Consider the following 23,920-nt stretch of genomic DNA (forward strand, 5'->3'; position numbering starts at 1 on the left):
GTTCCCTAGTCCGGGGATCCATGAGGTGAGCAGAGAGCCATCGCTCTGGATGCCAGGAGTCGCTGGTCGCCAGGCAGGGATCCCCCCCTCCCCCTTTAACACCCTCCCAACACCCCCACAGGAGGAATTCGACACCTGCCCCCCAGATAAGATGCTGCAACCACAGGCACCCCGCCCCCCCCCCCCCCCCCCCCCCCCCCCCCAGGAAGATTTCGATACCCCCCTGTCGCCAGGCTCTCCCACAGGCTCAATTGCCTGCCAAGGCCAAGGTGACGTGTGACCGATAACTATATTATGTGGAGGCAGCGCTCTGCTAATGATGGTAGCGGCAACACCGCAACAAATTCATGGCGCGGCTTAGCGACCTGCAACACAGGGAACCTGCGCAATCGTGAGATATCAATTAGTCTTTTTTTTTCATGCGTGTTAATTAGGCAGCACGATATCAAACTCGGCAGGTTCCGCCAGCCTGCAGACCGCTGAAACTCTGACGTGGTTGTCTTCGTTTATGTTTTTAACGCTTATCTTTATGTGATAGCTCCGGCCCCGCTATCACCCAGAAAGTGGGTCTAAAACTGAATAAAATAATGCGAACATTTATGAATGCCACCACTACGCGTTCCCGAGCCAACTTCCTTTGGGAATGTGGAAATAAAGGGATTTTTTGCCCTCTCCCCCTGAGCATCCTCTTCTGTTTTTATTGCGCATGCAAGTATACACCCTTCAGCATATGTTTGAGCTGAATGAAATCGACTAGTCCAGTCTTCACACTCCGTAACACAGTTGCCTTTGCATCATCACTTCGCTCTTTTCTCTTTTTTTTCTGATGAGAAAATACAACTTCGTGTAATTTGAAAGAACTAGGATTCAGTATCTCACTCAGCTCCATTACGGCCCAAAAATGTGTTTTTTAACAAAAAAAAAGCAAAAAGTATTCAAAAACTTTCAAATTTTGCGCCACAGTGAGGTGTTATGAGTAAGAATGACGTCATACGGGCCAACAATATGGGCAATGGGCCTCCTCGATTTACCAGTCCTGGACGGTCCGCGGGCAGTCAGAGGACTGCCCTCGGACCGGACGCCTCATAGAAATACATGAAAAAAACGAGCGCCGGATCGCTTCTCGGGCAGTCTGCGGGCGATCCGGGACTGATAATCGAGGAGGCCCAATAAAACATCATTTTCAGTGCGTTAAATGCACGTTAGCCACGTTAGCATTCAAGTGATGCGGTCAAATGGAACTAGAGGCCCCATTGCAGACGTCCAGTCATGTGTCGTCGCTACAGGCGGTCAGTTAGGCGGCCGCCAATCGCACAAACAAGGTTCCGCGACGTCATAGAAAAGTTGTGGGAAATTGGCTAGGGGGTCGCGACTGTATTGGTATCATTGTTATCGGGACTAAGCAGTCTTTCTAATAAACCCAACTTGTATTTTGTCTTCATGGCTCCTTTAAAGGCAATGGCAAATTTTTTTGTTGCTGAACTTAATTCCGCCCCGGATTTGTCCGCCGGGACGGCTAGAATGCGGATGTGGGCAACCTTACAGAAAACTCGCCACAGTATAATAATTGCAGAGGGAAAGCGCATCGCTGAGCCAATACATCGGAATTCAGGATGCCCACGTACAGTGCCACAGAACTTTCCTGGGAAGGTCGGAAAGCAGACAGCATTACGTCAGTTTCGTTTTCACCCTTTCAAAAACAGCAAAGCCGAGCCGAGCCGATCCCCGCTGATTTGTTTTTTAGGTCACGTGGCTTTGTTTTTCATTACTTCGCCGACTTCCCCATATGACCGCCTACGGGCGGCCACCACTCCGACGCGTAGGCGACTTCGGTAAACCGAGACCCCTTCGGCGGCGTATTCCCCGTGTCGAGTGAACGCGCCGGTTCCCATCGAAGATATGATCCGCCCGACGACAACAATAGGCTGAGAATCGTCGCGCGTCGGCACAGCCGCCGAGAGCGAGCCGAGGAGACGAAAATGGAGGACGTCGGCGCATGTCAGGAGGAGGCGGACTTCCTCGCTCTTCCGGACGAGATCTGGACGCGGATCCTGAGGTTCGTGGACCCCGAAGACCTGCTCGCCCTCGACGACGTCTCGCCGCGGTTCGCGAGCGTGACGAGCGACCGGGAGGTCGTGGGCAAGGTCCGCTTCGGCGCCGAGACTCTATCCGACGAGGTGCTAGGCCGTTTCGTGCGCGCGCCTCGCGCCGCGGCCATTTCGGAGTTGGACCTCACCAACTGCGTCCTGCCGTACTCGGCGACGGTCGAGCAGGCGCTGGGACGCTGTGCCAACCTGACGGCGCTCCGATGCGTCAACTGCCGCCTTAGCAGCCGGGCGCTGTTTTCCCTCGTTCTCAGCCGGCTGCCCAAGCTCGAGCTCCTCCACTGGTCGCTGCTGGGCTGCCGCGATGGCCGGGACGAGGCGACTCCCGCGCTCCAGGTTCTCGACGGCAACAACAACCGTCGCATGTCGTCCATCCGGTCCATGTACGTCGAGCTCGTGGAAAGCAGCATTCACGTGCACACCCTGTGCCGACTGCTTCCCCGCTGCCCGCACCTTCGCACCCTGCACGTGCACGTGCTGGGCAGCTGCGACGACTGCACGTCGGGCGCGCCCACCGCGTACGGCGACCGACCCCTCACCGAGCTCGAGAGCTTCACGTACACGACGGACGCGGCGCGGGGCCGCTGCCCGTACGCGTCTCGCTCGGCGTTCATCGAGTCGCGCGAGCTGTGGCACCTGTTGCTCGGCAGCGACGAGCCGCTCGTGCAGGCGTTCCGGGGCTACGCGACGCTCTGCAACAACGTCGCGCTGCGCCTGCGCCCGCGCAAGTCGCGAAGCTGCGTCCACCTCTCCGAGCTGCTGCCCGCGTGCGACCCCTCGCCCGCCGAGTCCATGCGGCAGCTGTGCGTCACCGTGGACGAGCCGTACCACCTCTCGGCCGCCGCCGCCCGGACGGACCGGTGGTCGTCGCTGGACTCCCTGACGCTGCTGTCGCCGCTGCCGCTGAACCGGCCCACGTTCCCTCCGGGCGTGGGCGCCCTGTACGAGGCGCCGCTGAGGTCGCTCTTCAGCGCCTGCCAGGCGCTGAGGGAGCTCAACCTGAGCCGCTTCCACTTCACGCCCGACCTGTCGTGCTGCGCGGTGCTGGCCGCGTGCCTGCGCCACCTGCGGGCGCTGTCGCTGCCGGCGTGCGCGCTGGCCGACCCCAACTCGCTCGAGGACCTGTCCCGGGGCAAGTTCGCGCTCCAGGAGCTGGACGTGCGCGGCAGCGCGACGACCGCGCACAGCGTGTGCGCCGTGTGCAGCGACCCGCGCACGTGCGACGCGTCGTCGCTGGCGCCGCTGTCGCGGCTGGGGCCCCTGCGGCGGCTGACGCTGTGCGGCCTGAGCAACGTGCACAGCGTGTCCTTCCTGGGCGGCTGTCGCGTGCGGGAGCTGCGGCTGGCGCACCTGGGGCGCAGGGGCCTGTGCTGCTACGCGCAGGGCCTGGGCACGGTGCTCGCTGCGCACGCGGCCGGCCTCCGCGTCCTCAAAATGGAGCACGCCGCACTCATGCTCGGCTCGCATCTGCTGCTCGACCAGCTCACGAAGGTGCGCCGCATGTGTCACCACTAACTACTCTTTGTCCTAGAAGACTGGGATGCACGCCTTGCTGGCTCCTGGAAAAGTACTTGCAGTGTTGTTTTATACGCTGAGTTTTTACAGGTACAAAACGAACACGCGCTTCATCCGCATAAAGGAGTAACCACATAGAGTGATTTTTGCAAGCAACACAACAAGAGTAACTAAATAGCTAACAGTAGACTAGTTAGCCGCTGTAAACCAGGCCCCTCTAGGCCCCTCTGTCACTATTGCTCGCCTCAGGCCATCCAGAAGCAGCCCACAAGCTAGCGACAGTGATTGAGGGGCCCCATGGCATGAGCTGTTGCCCAAACTACAAGTCCATTGTAAACTGTCAAGTTACGCCTGTCGCATCGCTCCCAAAAGTCGGTCTGTGTGTTAACCCCTGAAGCATGCAGCACGTGGTACAAGAACGTAAGTGGTTAAAAGTTTGTGCAGTAATTTCAGCGCATCGTCATCATCATTTCCCTGTTTATTACAATGCCACGTCTGAAATTACGTCGAACGTTGTTCATCCCAGACTCTAAAAGTACATCAGACATGCCTTGGACTGTGGTTCTATCGCTGTTTCCGAAGGCATGTTTGATGTACCTGGATCCCAGAGGCTGAAGATACGTTGTCGCACACACACGGATCAAAGAGGGCGTTGAGGGTACCCAGAACAGGAGCCTCATTGGATGGGATTGGATTGGATTGGATCTGTATCTATACCCCTTTGAAACGGTTGACACTCCCCGAGAACGCCCGTGAGTGTCATAGCAGGTTGATTACACTTCTGCACCTAGACCCCCACCCCTATTGTTTCCACCTCAAAATGCAACGGATGTTGCCAGTATTGGCTCGTTGGAAACACCAACTTTTCTATTCCAAGCAGTCCAGGTACACTCTATGCTTTCAGTCTGCCTCACAGCTTGCAGCGAGAGCAGTTGGTCTCGGTTTTTACCCTGACGTCCAAACTGCTTCCACTCACTGACTGGCCAGAGTCACGTTTTTTTATTTATTTACTATACCTTGTTGTGACGTACCTTTAGCCTCCAGGGTCCTAGTAAGTCGGATGTATCTTTAGGCACAGTGGTAGAATCTCAGTCCAGGGTATAACGGAAGGTAGAGCTACATCGTTAAGTAGCGCTTGAAACGGGACGACAGCAGAAAAGACACACACGACGGCGCTAACTCGCAACTGATTTTATTACGCATAAACACAAATATATACTCGGGATGAGCACGTGTCCAGGTCAACTCTCGAAAGTTCGGTTTGATAAACACAAAGGTTACAGGATTACGATTCGAAAAACACAACATTACACTGTACAGATTCAACAAACAACCCACAAAACACCTAAGTTAATGCATTTGATAAGAACGAATTCCTTTTCATGTAGTGCCACCGACGCGTGGCTGACAGTTTTCTACGTGCTATCTTATATAGAAAGCTTCAATTATCTCGCATGTCAATTGGTGATTGTGCCACCACAACACTGGTATTTTCAAAAAGTGGACAACATTGCGCTTGGTCCTTATCTGTGTGGGTCGCACAATGCCGGGTGATATGTGCATGAGGGTTGTTCTTGAGTGACCTCCGGTACTCCATGACTCGAACATTGATGCACCTGCCTGACTGGCTGATATGTACGTTATACGTGAGATAATTGAAGCTTTCCATATAAGAAAGCACGATAAAAAGTCTGTCAGCCATGCATTGGTGGCACTACATGAAAAGGAATTTCTGTTCTTATCAAATGCATTAACTTAGGTGTTTTGTGGGTTGTTTGTTGAATCTGATTGATTGATTGTAGGGTTTAACACGCCAACGCAACACAGGCGATGAGGCACGCCGTAGTGGAGGGCTCCGGATTAATTTTGACCACCTGGGGATCTTTAATGTGAGCCGAAATTTCATACACACGGGCATTTTTGCTTTTCGCCTCTATCAGAAAAGCGACCGCCACGGCCGGGAATCGAATCCTCGTGCTCAGCAGCACAACGCCTTAGCCACTGAGCCACCGCGGCGGGGGTTCGTTGAATCTGTTTTTCGAATCGTAATCCTGTAACCTTTGTGTTTATCAAACCGCACTTTCGCGGGGTTGACCTGGACACGTGTTCATTCTGAGTATATATTTGTGTTTATGCGTAATAAAATCAGTAGCGAGTTGGAGCCATTGTGTGTGTCTTCTCTGCTGTCATACCGTTTCAAGCGCTACTTAAAGGGACCCAGAAAAGCCTTTCGTGAAAGTTACAAAAGGCCTGTATTTCGTGTAGCACCAATATAGCGATGCGATGCCATTGAGATTATTGATATACATTCAGTATTAGCTGCGCAAGAAGCAATTAAATGCACCTCTCCCCCCTTGCCGATCGATTCCTCCTCCCTCTCTGCTTCTTTCAAAGCATCTGGAAACACTGGGAATAGCCATGTGACATTGCGACACTCAACTTCCGTTCTGCGCTAGCTACATTCCTGCGCCTAGTCACGCGTCAATCGCTGCGGACCTGCCTTTGCCTTTGCACAGTCTGCAATCGTCCGTATCTTGCTTCATTTTGACACCACTCCAGTCGCTCGCTTCGCAGCCAATGACGTGGCACGGATAACTCATCTTTATCCAGATCCAGAGGATGCGGAGCGCTCGTATCATAACATCGCTGCAGAAATCCGGTACTCTATGCCTACTCGGGATCGCACAGGAAGCAGAAAGAGCAGCTGGAAGCCAATGGCAGTGACGTCGTTGGTAGCCGACCTCGCCGGCGATTGGGCGAATCAGTGGGTGCCTCGCCGTTGCGTCAGCAGCGATCGGGCGCTGCGGTGTCGCGCTCATCGGCTGAGAAAGGCTATCTTCAAAAATTGTTTACAAATTATCCGTACAACGTATGGGGCTCACACTTGGCTCAAAAATCCCCCGTTCTGTGTTCTACCACCTGAATGCATTTGATTGCCACCTTCACAAAGCTTTTCTGGAAAGGACAGACAGATGATACACAAGAAGGGGACAACACGAGCGCTTAAATTAAAGGGGCCATGCAGAAAAATACAAGTTTGTTTTATTCGGAAGATTCTGTGTTTTATAGTGCCTCCACCGCTTGTCCGGAAGCAAACGACGCTTTATTCACTGAGAAATTAATCAATGTAAGTTAAAATTTTGATTCTCCAACTAAATCGTGTGTTCTCAAGGCGTCTGCACTGACATCGCAAGAACCGCTCTCCAGCTGATCGTTTACCTCTAGTCAACATAGATGGCGCCACCATCCAGCGAAGGGCCGTTTTCTGCCTATGCTTTGTTTTTGACCGTACTTATGCGTGGCTTGTTTTTGTTCAGGTTGAAAATAATCGTTCCATGAAACATGGTGTTCGCTTGACAAATATTGTCACATAAGACACCACCGTTGCTTACGCCATTCGGCCGGTGTCGTCTGGAACAACCCCAAAGCGCCACAGGGCTGTGCAGCTAAAACAAGCATAGTGCACGCAGTACCAACAGTAGTGTGCATCGGCACTTCTATAACTTCCACTGTTTACCCCACCATTCTTACTGCTATAAGAAGAATGTGCCCTTAATTTAGGCACAAATAGCTTGTTCGGCAAGCTTGTAAGCCCTGTCTAATTGGCGTTTGCTTTTGGTGGCCTCAGCCAATCGCAGAGCTGTCGCATATGACATCATAGGTTCTGTTGCGGGAAATGAGCGAGTGGGTCTCATGGCCATTCCCTTTTTTCCTAATTATGTAGCTTATCTGAGCAAAGTTTGCATTAAAAGTGGGGCAAGTATGGTTCTAACGAGGCATTCTTTCAAACGAACTAAACTTGTGTTTTGTCTGAATGGCCCCTTTAAACAGGTCTGCTGTTAAAACAGCCCTTTTTGATGTCGTTATTTTCTTCTCTTACCACAATTCAAAATGGTTATAAAACAGTTTCAGGTCGACAGCAAGTGCTTTACAGCGGTTTTTACCTGTCCTTGTCACAATAGTACGATATACTTTAAGTGCTAGTGTTTGTTGCAAGCATTAAGAAAATAAAACAAGAGTCATTTAAGAGCGGGAAACAACCCCGGGACCCACAGTTGTATCATTGCTGGTAGCAAGTATGCACATCACCGTACCGTGTGACGTGTGTCAACGGTCGTTGTGTGATATGCGCGAGTTTCAGCTGGGAACGTACCGTTAGTCAGTGAATCACTGCTGTGGATACTAATACTAAAACAATTCCAATGTGACCTAACTGTGCCCTGATATTACTTCAGAAAACTCCAACAACGGAATGTTGCGTTCCTTCTCTCATGAGGAATCATTTGAAATGCTCTTTCACTGAGCAGTTTTTGGCTTGTAAGCAATGCAGGTTCTCCGCTACGAAAAAAAAAAAAAAAGACGCTTTTGCGCAGTGCAAAAAAACAAAAAGTAAAAATAACAGGAAGGGGCAACACAAGCAAACAGTTGTGCCTCCTTCTGTTCAGCCTAAACTGATTCTTTTTTGTAGTTCATATTCACACTGGGTCGTCATTAATCTAGGCATTTTCGTAGCGCTCTTTATTCATAGGATGTCATCAAAAACCACGCTCAGTCTTATCCGTAGTGGCAACTCAGTGATGCCCAAGGGTGCTTGCACTTTTCAGGCAGCGCAATTCTGTTCTGAAAGTGCAGTTTCCTCGATAACCTCATGCTGGAAAAGCCTTTCACCTTGATCGAAATACCACATTGGTCCTCACTCCGGATGATTTGACCAACAGCAATAGTGCGAAACACCGCCATTAAATGCTGGAACAACAACAAAAAAATCTGCACGGGAGTAAGGGAAAATTGCACCCTTGGACCTGTTTCCGGCAGCCATCTTTGTTGTCTCTCACACTCGCTTCAACGTGAAATTTGGAACTGCACTTGACCTTCGAGTTTACGAGCTTGGCACCCCAAAGTTTTTAGAGCAAAAGCACTACTGCACCATGTCTCGCAAGGTCGTTCATTGCGTTGCATTTACCTTCAGCTGCAGGAGCACAAGGGTGGCAGGTGTAACGTCATGCCACGTGATCCTCTGCAGAGAGGTTTCGCAGGAGCCTTGCTGCTGCAATACCAAGTGACTGGCCGAGGGTTTAATGGCTGCTTTGACGGCGTTTGGTTGCTCCATAGAGTTTCTTACTATATACACTAGACAGGAATCTGGCGCTAGCGTCAATGCGGCTCATATTAAGGCCGTCTGTGTCGTCATGGGCCACCTTTTATATCGTGCGCTCGCCTTCGTTTTGTCATTGGCTTGGATTGAAACGTTTCAGTGGTTGTATGTTCTAACACAGTGCCACAAAAACGCAAAGAATGGTGTTGTATTATATAAGTGGGAAATAAAAAAGGCTAGTTTTTAATTAAAGCTAAGAAAAAAGGAAGTAAAGCGTATTTTGCCGGAACGGTTCTGCCTACTATTCCACAGGCCAAACTGGTAGTTAGCAATGATGTTAATATCTTGGGGGACACTCATTAGAGGCTTTTATTTTATTAATTTCATCATTATTTCACGTAATAAGTTGTTTGAAGAGCTTGGAAATGTTTTTGAGCGTGCCTATGAAAATGTCGCCTTTGTGGTGAACCGGTGCGCCGACCATCAGCTACAGGTTAACAAAACTTATTGCTGAGCGAGTTGGTTCATACTTGAAGAAAAAAGAAAACATGGCGTTAAACAGTCGTGGACAAACACAAGCCAGGACGGATACAGGCGCCCATATCTGTCGTATCTTGCCCTAGTCGAAGTATGTTTGGTTTTTTTTTTTTTTTCGTCAGCTGCAAGTTTGGCAGCGGCATATTACCTGCCGAGTCATATGTTCCTTCTACTCCGGCATGACCAACATTCGGTACGATCACGCACTGCCTGCTCTTTCACCGAACATGCACTTGCCACGGCTCACTGCTACCACAGAACAGGGACGATTTCGGCTAGCTCATAAACTTGTTAATGCACAGTGAAGAAAGCAAATCCCAAACGAAGCGCTTACCAATTGTCATGCCAATCTCAAGCCAGAGGTTGTGGTCTTTCCATAACCCCCTCCCCCTTCCCCCCCCCCGGCGACATGGATTCCCAGGTGCAGTTTCCTGTCTAGTACACTTTACTAAGAAACTCTATGGGTTGCTCAGTCTCACCATGGATGGCGTGCCGGCTAGGTTGTCACAAGAAACAGGCTGAATCCGGTCATCCAGTGGTGTAACTTTCACGAAAGGCTGGGGCTCTTCGATTGTCACTCTCGGACTCATCGTGGACTCCCTGAGAAGCAGTCCAGCATTCGTTTCTCACGTATATTCCTATGGCGGGGGGAATCCTCGGAATACCCGCTGACTATCCGTGGTGAGTCCTAGTGTCACTAGATAAGGTTACGGAGTATCGGCACACTTTTCTCCTGTTGTTCTGTGCCGCCGCCGTGATCATTGGTCAGTTCATATCACGTGACATTTGTTTACAGTGCGGCGGTTCATGGGTGCTGCCATTTTGTTGTGTATGCGTTTTCTGTCAGTCAACTGTGATAGCCTCAGCTTGTACTCTCTGCTCTGCGGCTGCGCGCAACTGCCGTCATTCTGTACGGTAATCACAAGATAACGCGCTTCGCAGCATTTCAGTGGCAGAAATATGTCCAAAGATGCCATGTTGCTGCGTCTTTGGCAGTGTTGCTTACAAATGACATCGTTAGCAGCGAGGCCGCAGAAGCCCAGTCTGGCAACACTGATAAACACCAAAATGGCCGCCGTTGCTCACTTGTGACGGCACTCCGTATCTTATCTAGTGACGCTAGTGAGTCCGATACTGTAAATGAAGAGGCCCACTGTGGGCGTAGTCTTTGCAAAATCCAGCCAAACAGACGTTTCGCTCGCAATAACTAGGCTTACAAGTGCTAAACCAGGCCCGTTTTTCTCGCCTCCCCCTTCTCCTTTCTCCGTGCAGGCCTCCTCGCTGGAGCTGCTTTGCCTGACGACCAACGCTCAGCTGCCGCCGTCGGATCGGCGCCAGCTGCTGGACACCCTGCTGCCCCGCCTGCCTCGCCTGCAGGCACTGCACGTGCACGCGCCCGGACTGCGGCCCCTGACCCAGCGGCCCCCGCGGCCCCGAATCCACTTCGATGGCAGCAACGGCGAGAACGCCAGCCCCAGCATCGTGTTCACCAACGAGCTGAGCATCCTCTGCCGGGCGTCCAACTTCATCGGCCTCGCCAAGCCCTACAATCGGCAGCCTCAGCCGATGGTCGGGGAGGAGGTCGTCGCCCTCAAGGGCTGAGTGGCTGCTTGGCCGTCCCGTCATAACTCGGCGAGAGGAAGTAGGGAGAGGCAGCCGCGTTTGTCTTTGTTTCTTGCTTCACTGGGGAGGTTGGGTCTTTGGAAGTGGGAGTGAGAATGGCGAGGATTAAGGAAAGAATGTTTTGATGCTGCTGCTGCTGCTGCTGCCTGAAGTTAGACATGGGCTGGGACAAAATTCCGAGCCACTGTTGTTTTTTGTAGCTTAATCCTTGCCAAAAACAAAAGTGGGAGGGGGAGGAAGTGGGACTTAATTAAGCCGGTTTATTTTAGGTTTGACCTTATCGGTGACATTTGCTGCTGCCTGAAGTTAGATGCGGGATGGAATGGAATTCTGAGCCGCTGTTGTTTTTCGTAGCTTAATCCTTGCAAAAAACAAAAGTGGGAGGGGGAGGAAGTGGGAATGACGTAATAATTAAGTCGGTTGGTTTTAGGTTTCATCTTATCGGTGAAATTTTGAGGCTGCTTTGCGAGTGTCGTCATTTCCAAATTTGGAAAGTTGGGAGAAAAAAAAAGTCTTATTTAGTTTTTCTCCCTTTCTCGCTCTGTTATGGCGTGGTGCGGTTTCAGCGAGAAATGAAAAAAAAAATGTGAACGAAAAGCGTTGCGGCATATTACTGACACTGGATGCCGGTGCTTTGCAGCGTTGCCATGACAACCAAGGGTGGAACTACCTTGAGGCTTAAGCTTCCTCATTTGTTCAATGTAACATGATTTCAAAATCTACGGAGTCGCTTGTTGTAACGTTGGGGCGCTACATTGTTAGCCTTATTGTTGGTGGTAAGGAATCCAGTGAGCTCTCTCACACCACTGGTTTCTGTAAGCAGCTGTTGTCAAAATGAAAAGAGATTGAGATATAAATTGAATAAAAAAAAAATTGCGTGGAGGAGGTTCAGGGCATGGGACAAAAGAAAGCTGGTGCCTGTCTTGAGAGTCTCCACAGCACGTGATTGAATGGCACGTGCTTTTGACGGCACACAAAGACAAAGCTGCCTTCAAAATTTCCTGACATTCGTTGGAAAGATTGCGTTGCTGTTGTGTCTTTCGTAGATTGCCCAACAGGACACAGTAGCAAGCAGCTTGGAAGGTACAGGGAAGATTTGACGTGTTACGACAGCCCGAACCCAGCCTCAGTCTTTCTGTCGCATTCCGTGATACGCTTCAAAGCTGTGTAGTCAATGGTGTTGGAGTCGTGAGTTTCTTACTCTGAATGACAGCAGATAGCAGGGAACGCTCATGGCTTCTGCAATCAATGCGCTATCAGTCTTTCAGTCATGTCGGTGAGTTGGTTGAAGAGTTCAGGGGGCCTGATGTATGCGGAAGATAATGAAGTCCTACGTGGTAACCTGCTGTTTGAAAGCGCAGCAGCTAGGGCTGGGAGATGTTGCGAGCGTGTGTAAATGCCAGTCTTTCAATGCTGTTAATTCCTGCCAAGCGGTAACAGCAGAACTCGGATCTGAACACTTTAGAACTCGGAGAGGGGGCAACTTTGTGGCCCTCTGGGCAGGTGTCGTTGCGGGTAGCCTGCATGGCTTGTCGAGGGCTAGTTGGCGTCTGTTTGAGATTGGCGTGGTCAACCCAGCATGGTCCAGTCCAGCTGGACGGAATATGTGCTAGGCTCCGATTCTCCTCGATATGTGTGCACTTCAAATTAGCAGCTGGCTCTGTGCTGACATTGAGTATCATCAATTCCAGTGCGAAATACTGGTAGCACTTTGCCTTTTGAAGCAAGTGATCTCGAAAATTTCACTTTGCTGGCGGAAACGTACCTGAGGATATACTGTGCTAAACTGAGCCACCATCGGGGCTGCACTGACCTGAGTCACTCAGCGTGCACGGGAGCCACGGAGTCAGGTGTTGGGAGATGGTTGAGTTGCTGGCGTAGCACTGCTGAAGGATGTGGTGAGGCAGGTGTTTAATTAAGCTGTGCTTCCCTTTCTTGCCGGTAATGGCTCGGAAGTTGTTGCATCTCTCTTGGGTCCGCACTCTGTTCTGGCGCGGCTTTGTGTTAAGGTCTTCAGAAGGCAGGACAGGGCATGCTGACACTTGATTCAAAACTTCAGCGGCGTTTCCTTCAACGCTCGAACAAGGAGAGCATAGAAAAGCATATGCTCATTTTGGTGTCAAATGATGCTCTGTGCTGAATTAGCGATTCTCTGTTCTAAAGCCAGATGTGAAAAGCCCATGCCAGCCTGTGTTGCATTTGTGCTCGCAAATTGCGAATTGTAACAAAGGGGCGATAAAACCAGAAGTCATGGTTTTGTGGCCCAGTGTAGCCTCTAGCATCTGGTGCGCAGGAACTTAGGTCTGAACAGCCAACGTTTCCTTTGTCGCTTGTGCAGGTTTTGAGTTGCACTGTCACGACTGTGGTACCAGCGTAAGTGTCGCAGGCGTGCAGTTCTAGACTTCCAGATTGTATTGGGTCTTCCTTTTGGGGAACCAGGTCTTCCTTACTGTCAGCATGCCCGAAATGTTTGAGGAGACTCTCTGCACGGTGTACTTCTCAAAGATAAGTACACGCATCAATGCGCCAAGCGCCGCCCAGCTACCGTCACATTGAACGCGAAGCTTCGGCAAGGGTAGAAGCCTGCCAGAACAGAGTGCGTGACCGATGATGTTGTGTGTGCGTAAACGTCCCTGTCGCATCGTACCTGGGTGTTGTTCTTCCTTAGAAGCCAGCGTACGGTCACTGTGTCTCAAGCGATTCTGACGTTATGTGGTGTCTCTACGCTGGTCTGCCAAAGTTGTCTCGCAGGTAGCTTTGGGTCGTTGCCTGTAGATTATATGGGGAATTCATTTGGTCACGACAGTCTTACCTGGTGCCTTGTAAAGCACCAGTTCGTTTGTTAGGCCCTGTTTTGTTGGCAAACGAGCGCAAAAGCTGAAAATTTGACGATTCCTGCATGGAAAAAGACCACCGATCAAGGAAAACAGCTGCACATGATGGCAGAGTGTTGTGGCTGTTTTTTTTTTTATTGTGCTTGCGGATTTCTTATTGCTATTGACAACTTCTGCAGTTCCGTGCAGAGCTGATAAAGCTGGGAGAGTGTACTTGCTGAATTCCAGAAAACGGGGGTCGATGGTCAACCAAGTTGCATTTGATAATGCACAAGTGGTTGGAGTGGCAAGAGAGAAAGGAGTGACAAGTGGCAAGAGAAAGGAAGAAAGTGTTTGGCTTGAGTTGTTTGTTTTCGATCTCCTCTAAACAGGCGGTTTGAAGATTGAAGTTACATTCGTCTGTACACGTATGGCGGATAGGAAAGACTGGAAAGTTCTGTTATTGCTCAACAACTCCAATGCCCGGAATGATTCCTTTGTGCGCTCTTGGCGTGGTGTTTCCGCACTAGCGAGTAGACCCAAGCAAGCAAAGAAACAAACAAAAAAAAATAAGTTGGAATTGCTCAACAAGTGGTCGTTAGACTCAAGCAAACATTCCACCGTTTCCCTCCTGGGTGCCTTTTCACTCTTTTGTCTTTCGCGGAGTTCAAAATCAACCGTAGTGAAGTTGAAGGGGGAGACGAAATTATTTTGTTACAAACACTGTACAAGTCTACCGCCACTTACGGTAAGAGGAACTGCTATTACACTGTTGTATAAACCACTTTCGTTACGACTAGTACTCGGTGCACACGTGCAATTACTTCTTTTTTTTTTCCTTTCGTTTTGTGTGTGTAAAAGCTGAAGTGTTATGCCACTGATGGCATCCCTTAGGTTGGCATTCGCATTACTTACCTTGTTGTGTTTAAAATTTCCTTGAAGTCCAATTTCCCCCTCTTGATGCCCAAGCTGCTGCATCTAAACGGACAGCAGTGACAAACTGTTTCCCGTTCAACATATATGCTACAGAGCTTCCTTGGGTTGAGCAGTGAATCACGAGTTGTGTGCTAAGAAGTCAACCAGTAAGACTGGAATTTCTTTCTCTGTATTTGCATGCCTTCCCAACCCTCATTTTTTGTTTTCTCTCTCTTTTGGTAATTTAGAGCACGACATGACAAAGTGTGAGCCGTGTACTGTCGCAGAAGTCATAAAAGCAACCAGCCAAAGTTTCTGGATGCATTATTTGTGAGAATGTACGTTTGTGTTCTTTATTATGTGACTCTCTGCATATCCACTTTGACGAGGTAGTATGTGGCATGAACTCGCCTATGGTAATGAATCACTGCTTCTCTTTTTCTTTGTCTTATTTTTTTCTGTTGACTGCATGTGAATTTCATGGCGAGATTGTTGGCCTGCCAGCTCTTATGGTACAGTAAAACCCTGTTGACTTGGAAGTCTGAATGAAAATCTATTGAAAAAAAGTGGCAGTAATGCAGTCAAGGGGAGCCGTTTCTTTCCCGCCAAGCAAAGTGGTGAAAATTTCAGTGCACAGGCCGCAGACTAAAGTTTGGGCACGTCTGGCAACAGTGGCAATAAATTTTTCGGTGTAACCAAAACACAACTAAAATGCTTGTCGCACAAATGAACATCAAATATGCGGTGTCGTTGAAGTGCAGACATTTTGAGTGTGTTGTTCTGGAAAAACAGGTGAATGAACTGTGCGCGTAACTAACTTGTCCTTCAATTCCTGTCACTGTTGCTCTGGGGTCAAGTTCGGTTTAGATGAGGACACAAATTGGAATAATTCCCGAAGTGTTGATATTGGTGGGTAATGCAAGGTCCACCAACTTCCGGCTCTGACTTTCAAGTTTTAGAGCACAGCGCTTAAGTGCCTCTCCTGTGGTTTCGCCTTGCCGTCGGCCTTGTCGTAACTGGGTGAACAAAAAGGGCACTGAAAATGGAGCGAGCAGGAAAGTGGAGGGGGAAATCATGGTGATGTGAGGGGGAGGGCACTATGCTGCGGCCATCTTGTGAGGCGTGCTCTACGGCGGTGGCGTGCCACACTAGCGCATGCCGTAGTTCGTTTGCTGACGACATGATCGCATCATCTGCCACTGCAGTGTAGTGAGCTGCCTGAGCAGAGAGGCTCAGCGCCATCGACGCCAGAATCCAGAGGTGCACGCCGCCGAAGCAGCAGCTATGCGCCGTCACCGAGAAGACTGCAGTTTGCACTGAGCATTAGGGAGTAATTGTCAGCCAATTTCTCCCCTCCATTTTGGAGAAATTTCGACTGTTTTGTGAATGTAATCCCTAAAAAAAGGCAATTTGCAGGCTCGCAATTCGATGCTGATTGTCAGTGTACCTTTCAGTGATTGTGTCCTCGTGGAGTTTTTGTCAGTGACATTTCAGTTATTTAGAGAGTGCCCTGGCAAACCATTTGAGATGAGCCGGTAAAAATACTAACTGACTGGCTTGGGGTTCAAAAAAGTTAAAGGTTCAGGCTAACAAGGTTCTACTGTACGAGTGATTTGGTATATCGGCAAGCGTGCTTAAAATGTGCAGCTCTCTATTGGATGAATTTTAATGTCCTGGTTTCGCAGCTACTTCAGCAATTATTTCTATGTGACTGGTGCTTAAAGTGATCACTATTGGTTAAAAGATGTTGATCTTGTGTTAAAACAATCTTTCTTTTTTTTACGTTGTTCCAGTTGTGTTTTGCTGTGGTGTTGTGCCATGGTAGAGTCTGGCCTCAAAAGCTTACTTTTTTAGCTGTACCAGAAACTGCTTAATTTGTCCGCATCCATAAGAACTGTAATTGTTACACGCTAGAGTACCATGCCTACTCGATTCCAACGCGCACCTTCGTTCGGGAAAAATAGGCCTTAAAATAGTACGCGTGTTGGATTTGCGGACAAACTTGCAGTCTTTTTTATTTTTTGGTCACATAGATAAGGTGCGCATTGGAATCGCGGCACGTTGGAAATGGGTAAATACAGTGACTGTCTAGTATTTCACAACCAACGGCTGTCTCTTTAGAACATTGTGATCAACTGATCCTTGCCAGATTGAATTAGCATGCTTTTCTTTTCCTTTTTTTTTTTTTCGCCTTATGAAACAATGCTTTATTACCTGGTGACGTAAGCCGAGTGTTCATGCCTGGACGCTCGCAGGCTATACTTTATAAAGCAAGCCAAAGACAACATGGCAAGCACATTAGTCACTGGGATTGGAACCGCTGTGGGGACACTCTACAATACAGCTCAGAAGCAATTTTTTTGCACATTTGATTGATCTGGTATCCTTTCTTAAGGCCAAAACCCACTTTGCAGCTCTTGGCCGAAACTCGCGTACAAACAATGCTCGCTCAAAATCCTATTTTCCCTCACTGTTTCCTTCTGTCCTTCTCAGTATTGCCAAAGCATGTCTTGCCCAGTGGTCTGGATGTAACCAGAGTCATGTATGTCGTTTGTTGGCCCAACTTTACCCTTTCTGTGGGCCATCTTGCCGTTGTGGAACTCTCAAAGGCAACTGCCTTGCTACATGTATGCGTGTAAATCTCGTTCGGCAGCGAAGCGCTGCTCTTGCGAGCTGCCGTGAGCCTGGCGTGTGGCGGAGGCTATGCAACACTTTGTGTAGCTTGCGGAAGCGACGTTAATGACTGATGGCAGCAGTGGTACGAACACTTGGAGTTACAAGTATTAGTCACAGTTTTCAACGTTCCTTACTCATTTGCGTTTTGTTGCCATTACGGACGAAAGAGTGCCAGCTCAGTGGTCAAATTAAGTTTGAGTAAAGTGTTGTGTGCTTTCCAGCTAAACTGTATCCTAATGCCAGAGAATGCGGACTACACGGAAACAATTTTTGCGGTATGTTAGTAAAATTAGATTAAGGGGGCACACTGGTCTTAGAAACTTTCTTTTTTTTTTTTTTGCTTTCCAACCAATTATGATGAAACCTCATGGGCTTGTTCAGTTTTTCTCAGCTGATTTCAAATATCCAATTAGTTTTGGTGTGAGGTAAATAGTTTCCAAGTTAATTAAAAATCTTCCTTGATTGTTCTTGAGAACAATAGGGAAAAAGCTATTCAACAAAAAAATTACCAGCAAGGCACGAATAGATACCACAAGTTGTGGAGAATATAATGTGGGAAGCAGTTTTTTTTTTTTTGTTGCAATTCTAATTTCTATGTTTGAAGTACTCCTGCTAACCAATACAAAATAACGCTAATTAAGCAACTACTGAAACACAAAATGCAAAATCTGCTTCCCTTATTAAATGGTATGAACATTCACCTTCACAGTGCAAAAGAAATGATCTTCCTAGCTGCACTACATGCTGCGATATTCCTCTCGAGGATTTCTTATCACTGCAATACCACTCGTCGTGGAAAAGTGGGGAATTATGGAAAAATCTGTTGAATTACGGATGGCGCCTGGTATTGTCCAAAGTTCAGAAGTTTTGGAAGAAAAGCTGCAAATCAAGAGAAAAGTGATAGCTAAAAAATGCTTTTTTGGGGCAATTTTTCAGTCCCAAAGACCCGTGCGCCCCCTAAAGCAGAATTGCCCTCATTGCTGCCCACTGCGAGTGAAAGAAGGCCACCCTGCCGTTCGCTCATCACACGCTCACGGCACAAAGCGTGACGAGTGTAGGAATGGACATGGCAAGAGTTATATTTACATGCCAGCATGTGTTCACAAGACAAGTCAGCTACGGTCTCATGTCGAAGCTCTGCAACTATAAATAGTGCGCTCGTTCAAGAACTGCCTCGTGCGTTGTGGCGCCGTCAATTCTTTAAGCTCAAAAACTAGCGCGCGGGTGCAGTAGTCAAACCTCAGTGTGCTTTGTGGCAATAACTTTCAGAAATAATGCCGGCGTTTTATGGGAGATAGGCTTTTGCAGCGTGCTGTTGTGTTCGAACTCTGTTCACTGCTGTTCTAACGTTTTTGTTGAACCAGTTTCATCGAACAAACGTTTGAGTTTGGGCTAGTTGGTTCATCACAAAACGGTGAAAACAACGCCTAAACAAAGACGGTAAAAGAAGACGCAGCGCCCGTGTCTGCGTCTTCTTTTACTGTGTTTGTTTAAGGGGACGGACGACCGATTTTTGTCGCGTATATGTTCTCTAGCTCATATGAAAGCCAGCGTTTTATGTTGCCCGGTAGCCACAAGCAATTTCTAAACAAATTGGCGGAAATAATTTTAATGTGGCAGCAAACTTCCTGAAATCGGGAGGGTGGCGGTTCGTAGTGTCGAAACTTGACACTACAATGTGTGTCCATGTCACGTGACCTGCAAACCTAGCAGCTACTGTAACTGCTGAAACGTTTATTTACGTATTGAAAACCTTTTAACACAAGTATTTGTACAAGGTATTTCTAAACATTATTTTGAAAATTTTAAAGACACGCCGCCCGCCGTCGCTGGGTTGCTCTCAGTGTGGCTAACTGAGCCTCCATGCCCAGAATTAACGGCAGCGTTCAGCAAACGAACCCAGTGAAGGCGCTTTGACAATTCTGCCTCAGTCAGGGGCGTTTGTTCTGTTCTGCCAAAATGTTTCATTCCAGTTTCCAAATACGCCGACGGCAGCTTAAAAAAAAAAAAAAGAATGTCACGCCCAGGGAGAATTGAACTTCCGACCTCCACAATGTAAAGCCAGATTTTACCTATCGTCTATCCCAACAGATGGCACATTCATGCACAATAGACCGTGCCATTAAAAAAGTACATAAAGGAACACGAAAGCCTGCGATTCAAACTTTTTTAGCTGGGGACAAGTTTCTAAATATAGTTTTTCATTTCGCATACAGACAAAAGTATGTTTGCCGAGCTACTCTGTGTCATGGTTGCCAGCATTATTTTTAGGAGGGACACATGCGGCTCAGATCTAAAAATTTCAATTTAAAAAGTTCTAGGGCATTATCAGCAAAACCGTATCTCGTCAAGGTGCTTTCATTTGGGATAGAGAATATATACTCGACAAAAATCGGTTCTGTCCCTTTAAGCGCTGTTTTCACCGTTTCATCGAACAACTCCTGTTATCTGTCCTAAAGGTCCTTGAAATTTCAATTGAGAGTGTGTGGTGGGGGAGGCTGTAAAAATGCTTTTGCATTATGCAACCAATTTGGAACTAGTTGTCTGATTGATTTATCAGAAAAACTCTTTTTCTGGCAATGTTAAGACTGACGGAAACACCACTCCCTTTCATCTAGGAAAAAATTTCGATGATTTACCCAGAACAGTTGTTAGAAGCAAGGTTCAGACAATTTGCCTTTCTTGCCAAAGCAAACCTGCTGTTTTCTCGGCATTAGTACTGGAGACGAGGTTCTTGGTTCCACAAAAATCGGCCAAAACTGCGAACAGGGCCACGCCAATACATCATCCTTTATGCTTGCAGTGCACAGTCAAACCGGTCAAGACCACAATAGGAACAGTCAAAGACGTCGCCTTCCTGCGAAAACTAGTCCGACAAACCCAACGTGGAGCCCATCTTGCCTCGGATAACGCAGTATCCTCCACGCAGTGCTTTCAAGCCGCTTATCACTCGAGTACCTGAACAGAGATTAGTTGCAAACGGGGCGGCTAAGTGGCCGTTGGTAATCTGTTGGTGCATAGCCGTTGCCACATGCCAGTCCACGGCAGTGCAGTGTAATACACAGAGATGTGTGTACTGTATGGCTTGTGCCAAAATCTCATCGTTGTGCAATCTGCACCTTCTGTTATCCTTCTCCAAGTATTCTCGACGCATGTCGACTTTCGTGCATGTACTGTCAGTCTGTAGGAGCGTCGTCAAACGCAGGCTGTGCGAATTGTGACCAATAAATGGCTACTACGGACAAATTTTGAGTTCCGAGTGAATGTTTCATTCTAGGTCATTTTGTCCAGAATGCTGACGTATCTCAGACTAAAAAGAATAATTAGCGATTCGAAGACAGCAATCCTAAACTTCTCACGAGGCTACATCTCGACAACAGCATACAGTGTTATTAAAGACATAAAACGAGACCCCGAAACCAAAAGCGCATTAATATGTACTCCAGCGCACTCCGGAATGCCTGGCAATTAAGTCGCACATCAGGCTGCTCGAAAAATCTAGTCTACCGAGCCCCCCAACCCCAGATGAAACAGCGGATGACAGAGACCCACTCACAACATATAGAGAAATCTTGTACCACTATAGATGCAGCAGGAAAAAGTACCCAGAGGAACACGGCAATCTGAATAGATCCCAGGCCATCGCTTGGCGACAAATACAGACTCTGTATGGCTACTACTACCCCGGGACAGTCGGCGATCTTTGCAAAGCATGCGGCCAAAGGGCAGACCTCAAACACATAATATGGGCATGCAGAGAAAAGCAAAAAGACGCACAAAAAATAAACATCTTTAATGAGGAGCAATGGGAGATGGCGCTGCTCAGCTCCGAAGAACTACTACAGCAACTACTGATCCAAGAAGCTGAAGAAGCCGCCAGGGGTCAAGGACTCCTGGCCGACAAGTGAAAAGAAGGGCAGTGAAATCCCACTCCTTCCCTTCTGGCTTTCTGGGAAAAAAATAAAGTTGTTTCTCTCTCTCTCTCTCTGACTAACCGTGGGCACGCCAGATTTGTTCTTGGGTGTAAAGTTTGACAGCCTTACCAGCCCACTTCCTTAATAAAAACACGCACCATAAAGCCGTTAAAGGTTTGTTTTTTGTATTTAGTGCCTGCCTGGCTGTATGAATTGTCTAAATTGCATCACAACCATGTTCACCTCATTCAAATGCAGGATAACAGCCACGGACCACTGCATCTACTAACAGTCATTGAGGAACTGCATGACAAGCTTCTTGACCAAGCCGCGTTCATGTTCAAAACTTGTGCCCACGTTTTATAACAATTCATGTTTTAGAGCATGCTGTGCTAACACACCTAAAAGGCATTGGGACAGCGCCTTTAGGCACGCCCTGTGTGAACACGACAACATTAGTTGCCAACAGCACACCTCCACATGATTTCCATGCAATGTGTTAACACACTTTGTGAAAGCTTTTTTTGCGTGAACTCCCATTCACTGGGCTTCTCCTAGTTTTACCTAAAAAAAATTGGCCTAGCTTCACTAACCATGCCCCAAATGCTGACGTTACCAGCAAAGCTGCCTGGCGTTCTCTAATCGTAAAGCTAAGCTTTATGGAACTTCTCAAAGCCAGCAGATAGGTTGATTTCCGTTCGTGCCAACCCAGTTCCACTGCTCGTGCAATCTGCTGGAACCTTCTGCATTTGGAACACTGCTGTGAGGGGGCGCTGCAAGCGCTTTTTTTTTTTCATGGCATAGTCTTTCATTTGCTATCACAAAAATCAAGCAGCCATGTACTCTTAATTAAGAGATCGATGCAAATGTAACTTATGTATTGATCTCTTACCTCAAATATGCTTAATGTTTTCTTTTTGCTCAACAATGTTAACTAGTACAAACATTGCCACCAGAGTTAGTAGTTTAGAAAAAGCTTTGCCTATATAAACGGCTCGTTCAAGCTTTTTTTAACTAGCTGCACATGTGCTTGGCACTTGCTCTCCGGTTCGCTAGGCTATGTCCTCTCCACATTGCTACAACCACATAACCACAATTCCTCCCATGAAAGCCTCACCAAGAACAGCTTCGCTGTTGTAATGTATTGCATCTGGCACGAAAAAATAGCCTGCGTATCTGCTCCTTTCGTTGCAAATGTCGACAAAAGACGTCGATACTCCATGCGTCGATATTTGCCAAGTACATGCCTCCCTTTGCTTTCCCACTCACCTCTCATGCTGTTCCTCTCCCGTTGCGCTCCTCCCAAAGTACACACACTAAATTCAATTTACCCCGTTCCACTTCTCCAGGCTGGGTCCCTCGATGCCAGCGCTGCCGTACAGCGGAGACGCGTGTGAATCGAAGCACCCTACTCCTGCGTTTATAGAACCGCGTCGCCCCACTCCACGTGCGTTCCAAGCAGAACGTGGAACCTATCTAGTGGTACCATTTGTTGCTGTTGCCGTTTGATTTCTTCAGATGACGCCAGAAGCTATAGTGGCGCAAGCGACAGCAGGCGACGGAGTGACTTTTTTTTCTTCGCAGTGGATGTAGAATTTCGCAAAAATCAAGCACGCATGAATTTTTTAATAAAGGAACACTGCAAATATCACTTATGTATTGATTTGTTGCCTCATATTTGTGTCCTGTATTGTTCTTGTTCAAAAATCTCGACAAGTATGAACATTGCCACCGGACGTAGCTGTTTAGATTTGGCTGTGGGTATACAAGACCATTGCGCAGCTTCTGTTTCACTTTGGCTGGTGGCTGAATCGAGTCGCGAGACAGACAGTCATACAGATAGATCAAAATTTCTGCGTTTAAGTAGCTCGTCTTTAAAATATGCAGGCTGCTGAAGGCAGGCTGTCCTATCGGCCTGTGCATGCTGTTTGGATGCACTGGTATAGAATGCAGTGAGTCGTGCACACTGCACGACTGCACACACCCATGGTTTTTAAAAGTGCTACCACTTTCACTTCCACCAGTGTCTGATCGACAGTTGCACCTGTTTTGTTGTGCAAACGTGGAACCAGGGCGTGTACCATTGCACAAGTGTGTGCAGTCAGGAACGCTACACAAGCCTTTGATCAGAGCAGCCAGACGTGCCGATGTTGAAGGGTGGGCTTGCCGATTCTCGCTGAGGGGTGGAGGCAATGGGGCGAGCAAACATCTCTGGGACTCGGCGAGTTGCACAGAAAGAGCCAAATGCCTTTTAGAGCGATGCTTTCTGTGCCTGCAGGAAAGTCAACTTTCTCTGATGATGACTGTGGCTAAGTGAAAGGTGGTTGCACTGCCAACGATCACAGTGAACCCCTCAAAAGGTTCACGTTACAACCATCTTTGTCGTCAGACGATTGGGCATTTGAATTTTCGTTGTCCATTCCTACTGTGGCCTAGCGACTCCATGAAGCTTTGTTTCTGAGAGAATTAATACACCTAGTCAACGAGGCACACAGCAGTGAAGAGATGTGGATTAGTTGAAACCAACTGGACACCTGTAACGTACACCGAAATCTTTACGAACAGGCGTCTTTGCTTTTTGTCTGTACTAGAAAAAAGGCCGCTGCGGCCGGGATTAATACTGCGTTCTTGGGCTGTGAACACGACCTCTTATTCACCGAGCCACCGCGGCAGGTTTCTCGATGCTTTTGGCACTGCTGATCGCCTGCACACACCTGTACCTCTGCT

The 23,920-nt window shown here is 48.3% G+C and overlaps 1 protein-coding gene across 1 annotated transcript; it reads left to right on the forward strand.

Annotated features, from left to right (window-relative positions):
• Positions 1 to 1,749: 1,749 nt before the first annotated feature.
• LOC144151361 (uncharacterized) lies at positions 1,750 to 17,505 on the forward strand. Its single transcript, XM_077682381.1, has 2 exons — positions 1,750 to 3,596; positions 10,525 to 17,505. Exons 1-2 carry the CDS (start codon positions 1,980 to 1,982, stop codon positions 10,852 to 10,854), a joined length of 1,947 nt encoding a protein of 648 aa, XP_077538507.1. The 5' UTR covers positions 1,750 to 1,979; the 3' UTR covers positions 10,855 to 17,505.
• The last annotated feature ends 6,415 nt before the right edge of the window (positions 17,506 to 23,920 follow it).

Source organism: Haemaphysalis longicornis, unplaced genomic scaffold (genome assembly GCF_048455015.1).
Source record: "Haemaphysalis longicornis isolate Haplotype H1 unplaced genomic scaffold, Haemaphysalis longicornis Haplotype H1 scaffold_9, whole genome shotgun sequence".
NCBI classification, from domain to species: domain Eukaryota; kingdom Metazoa; phylum Arthropoda; class Arachnida; order Ixodida; family Ixodidae; genus Haemaphysalis; species Haemaphysalis longicornis.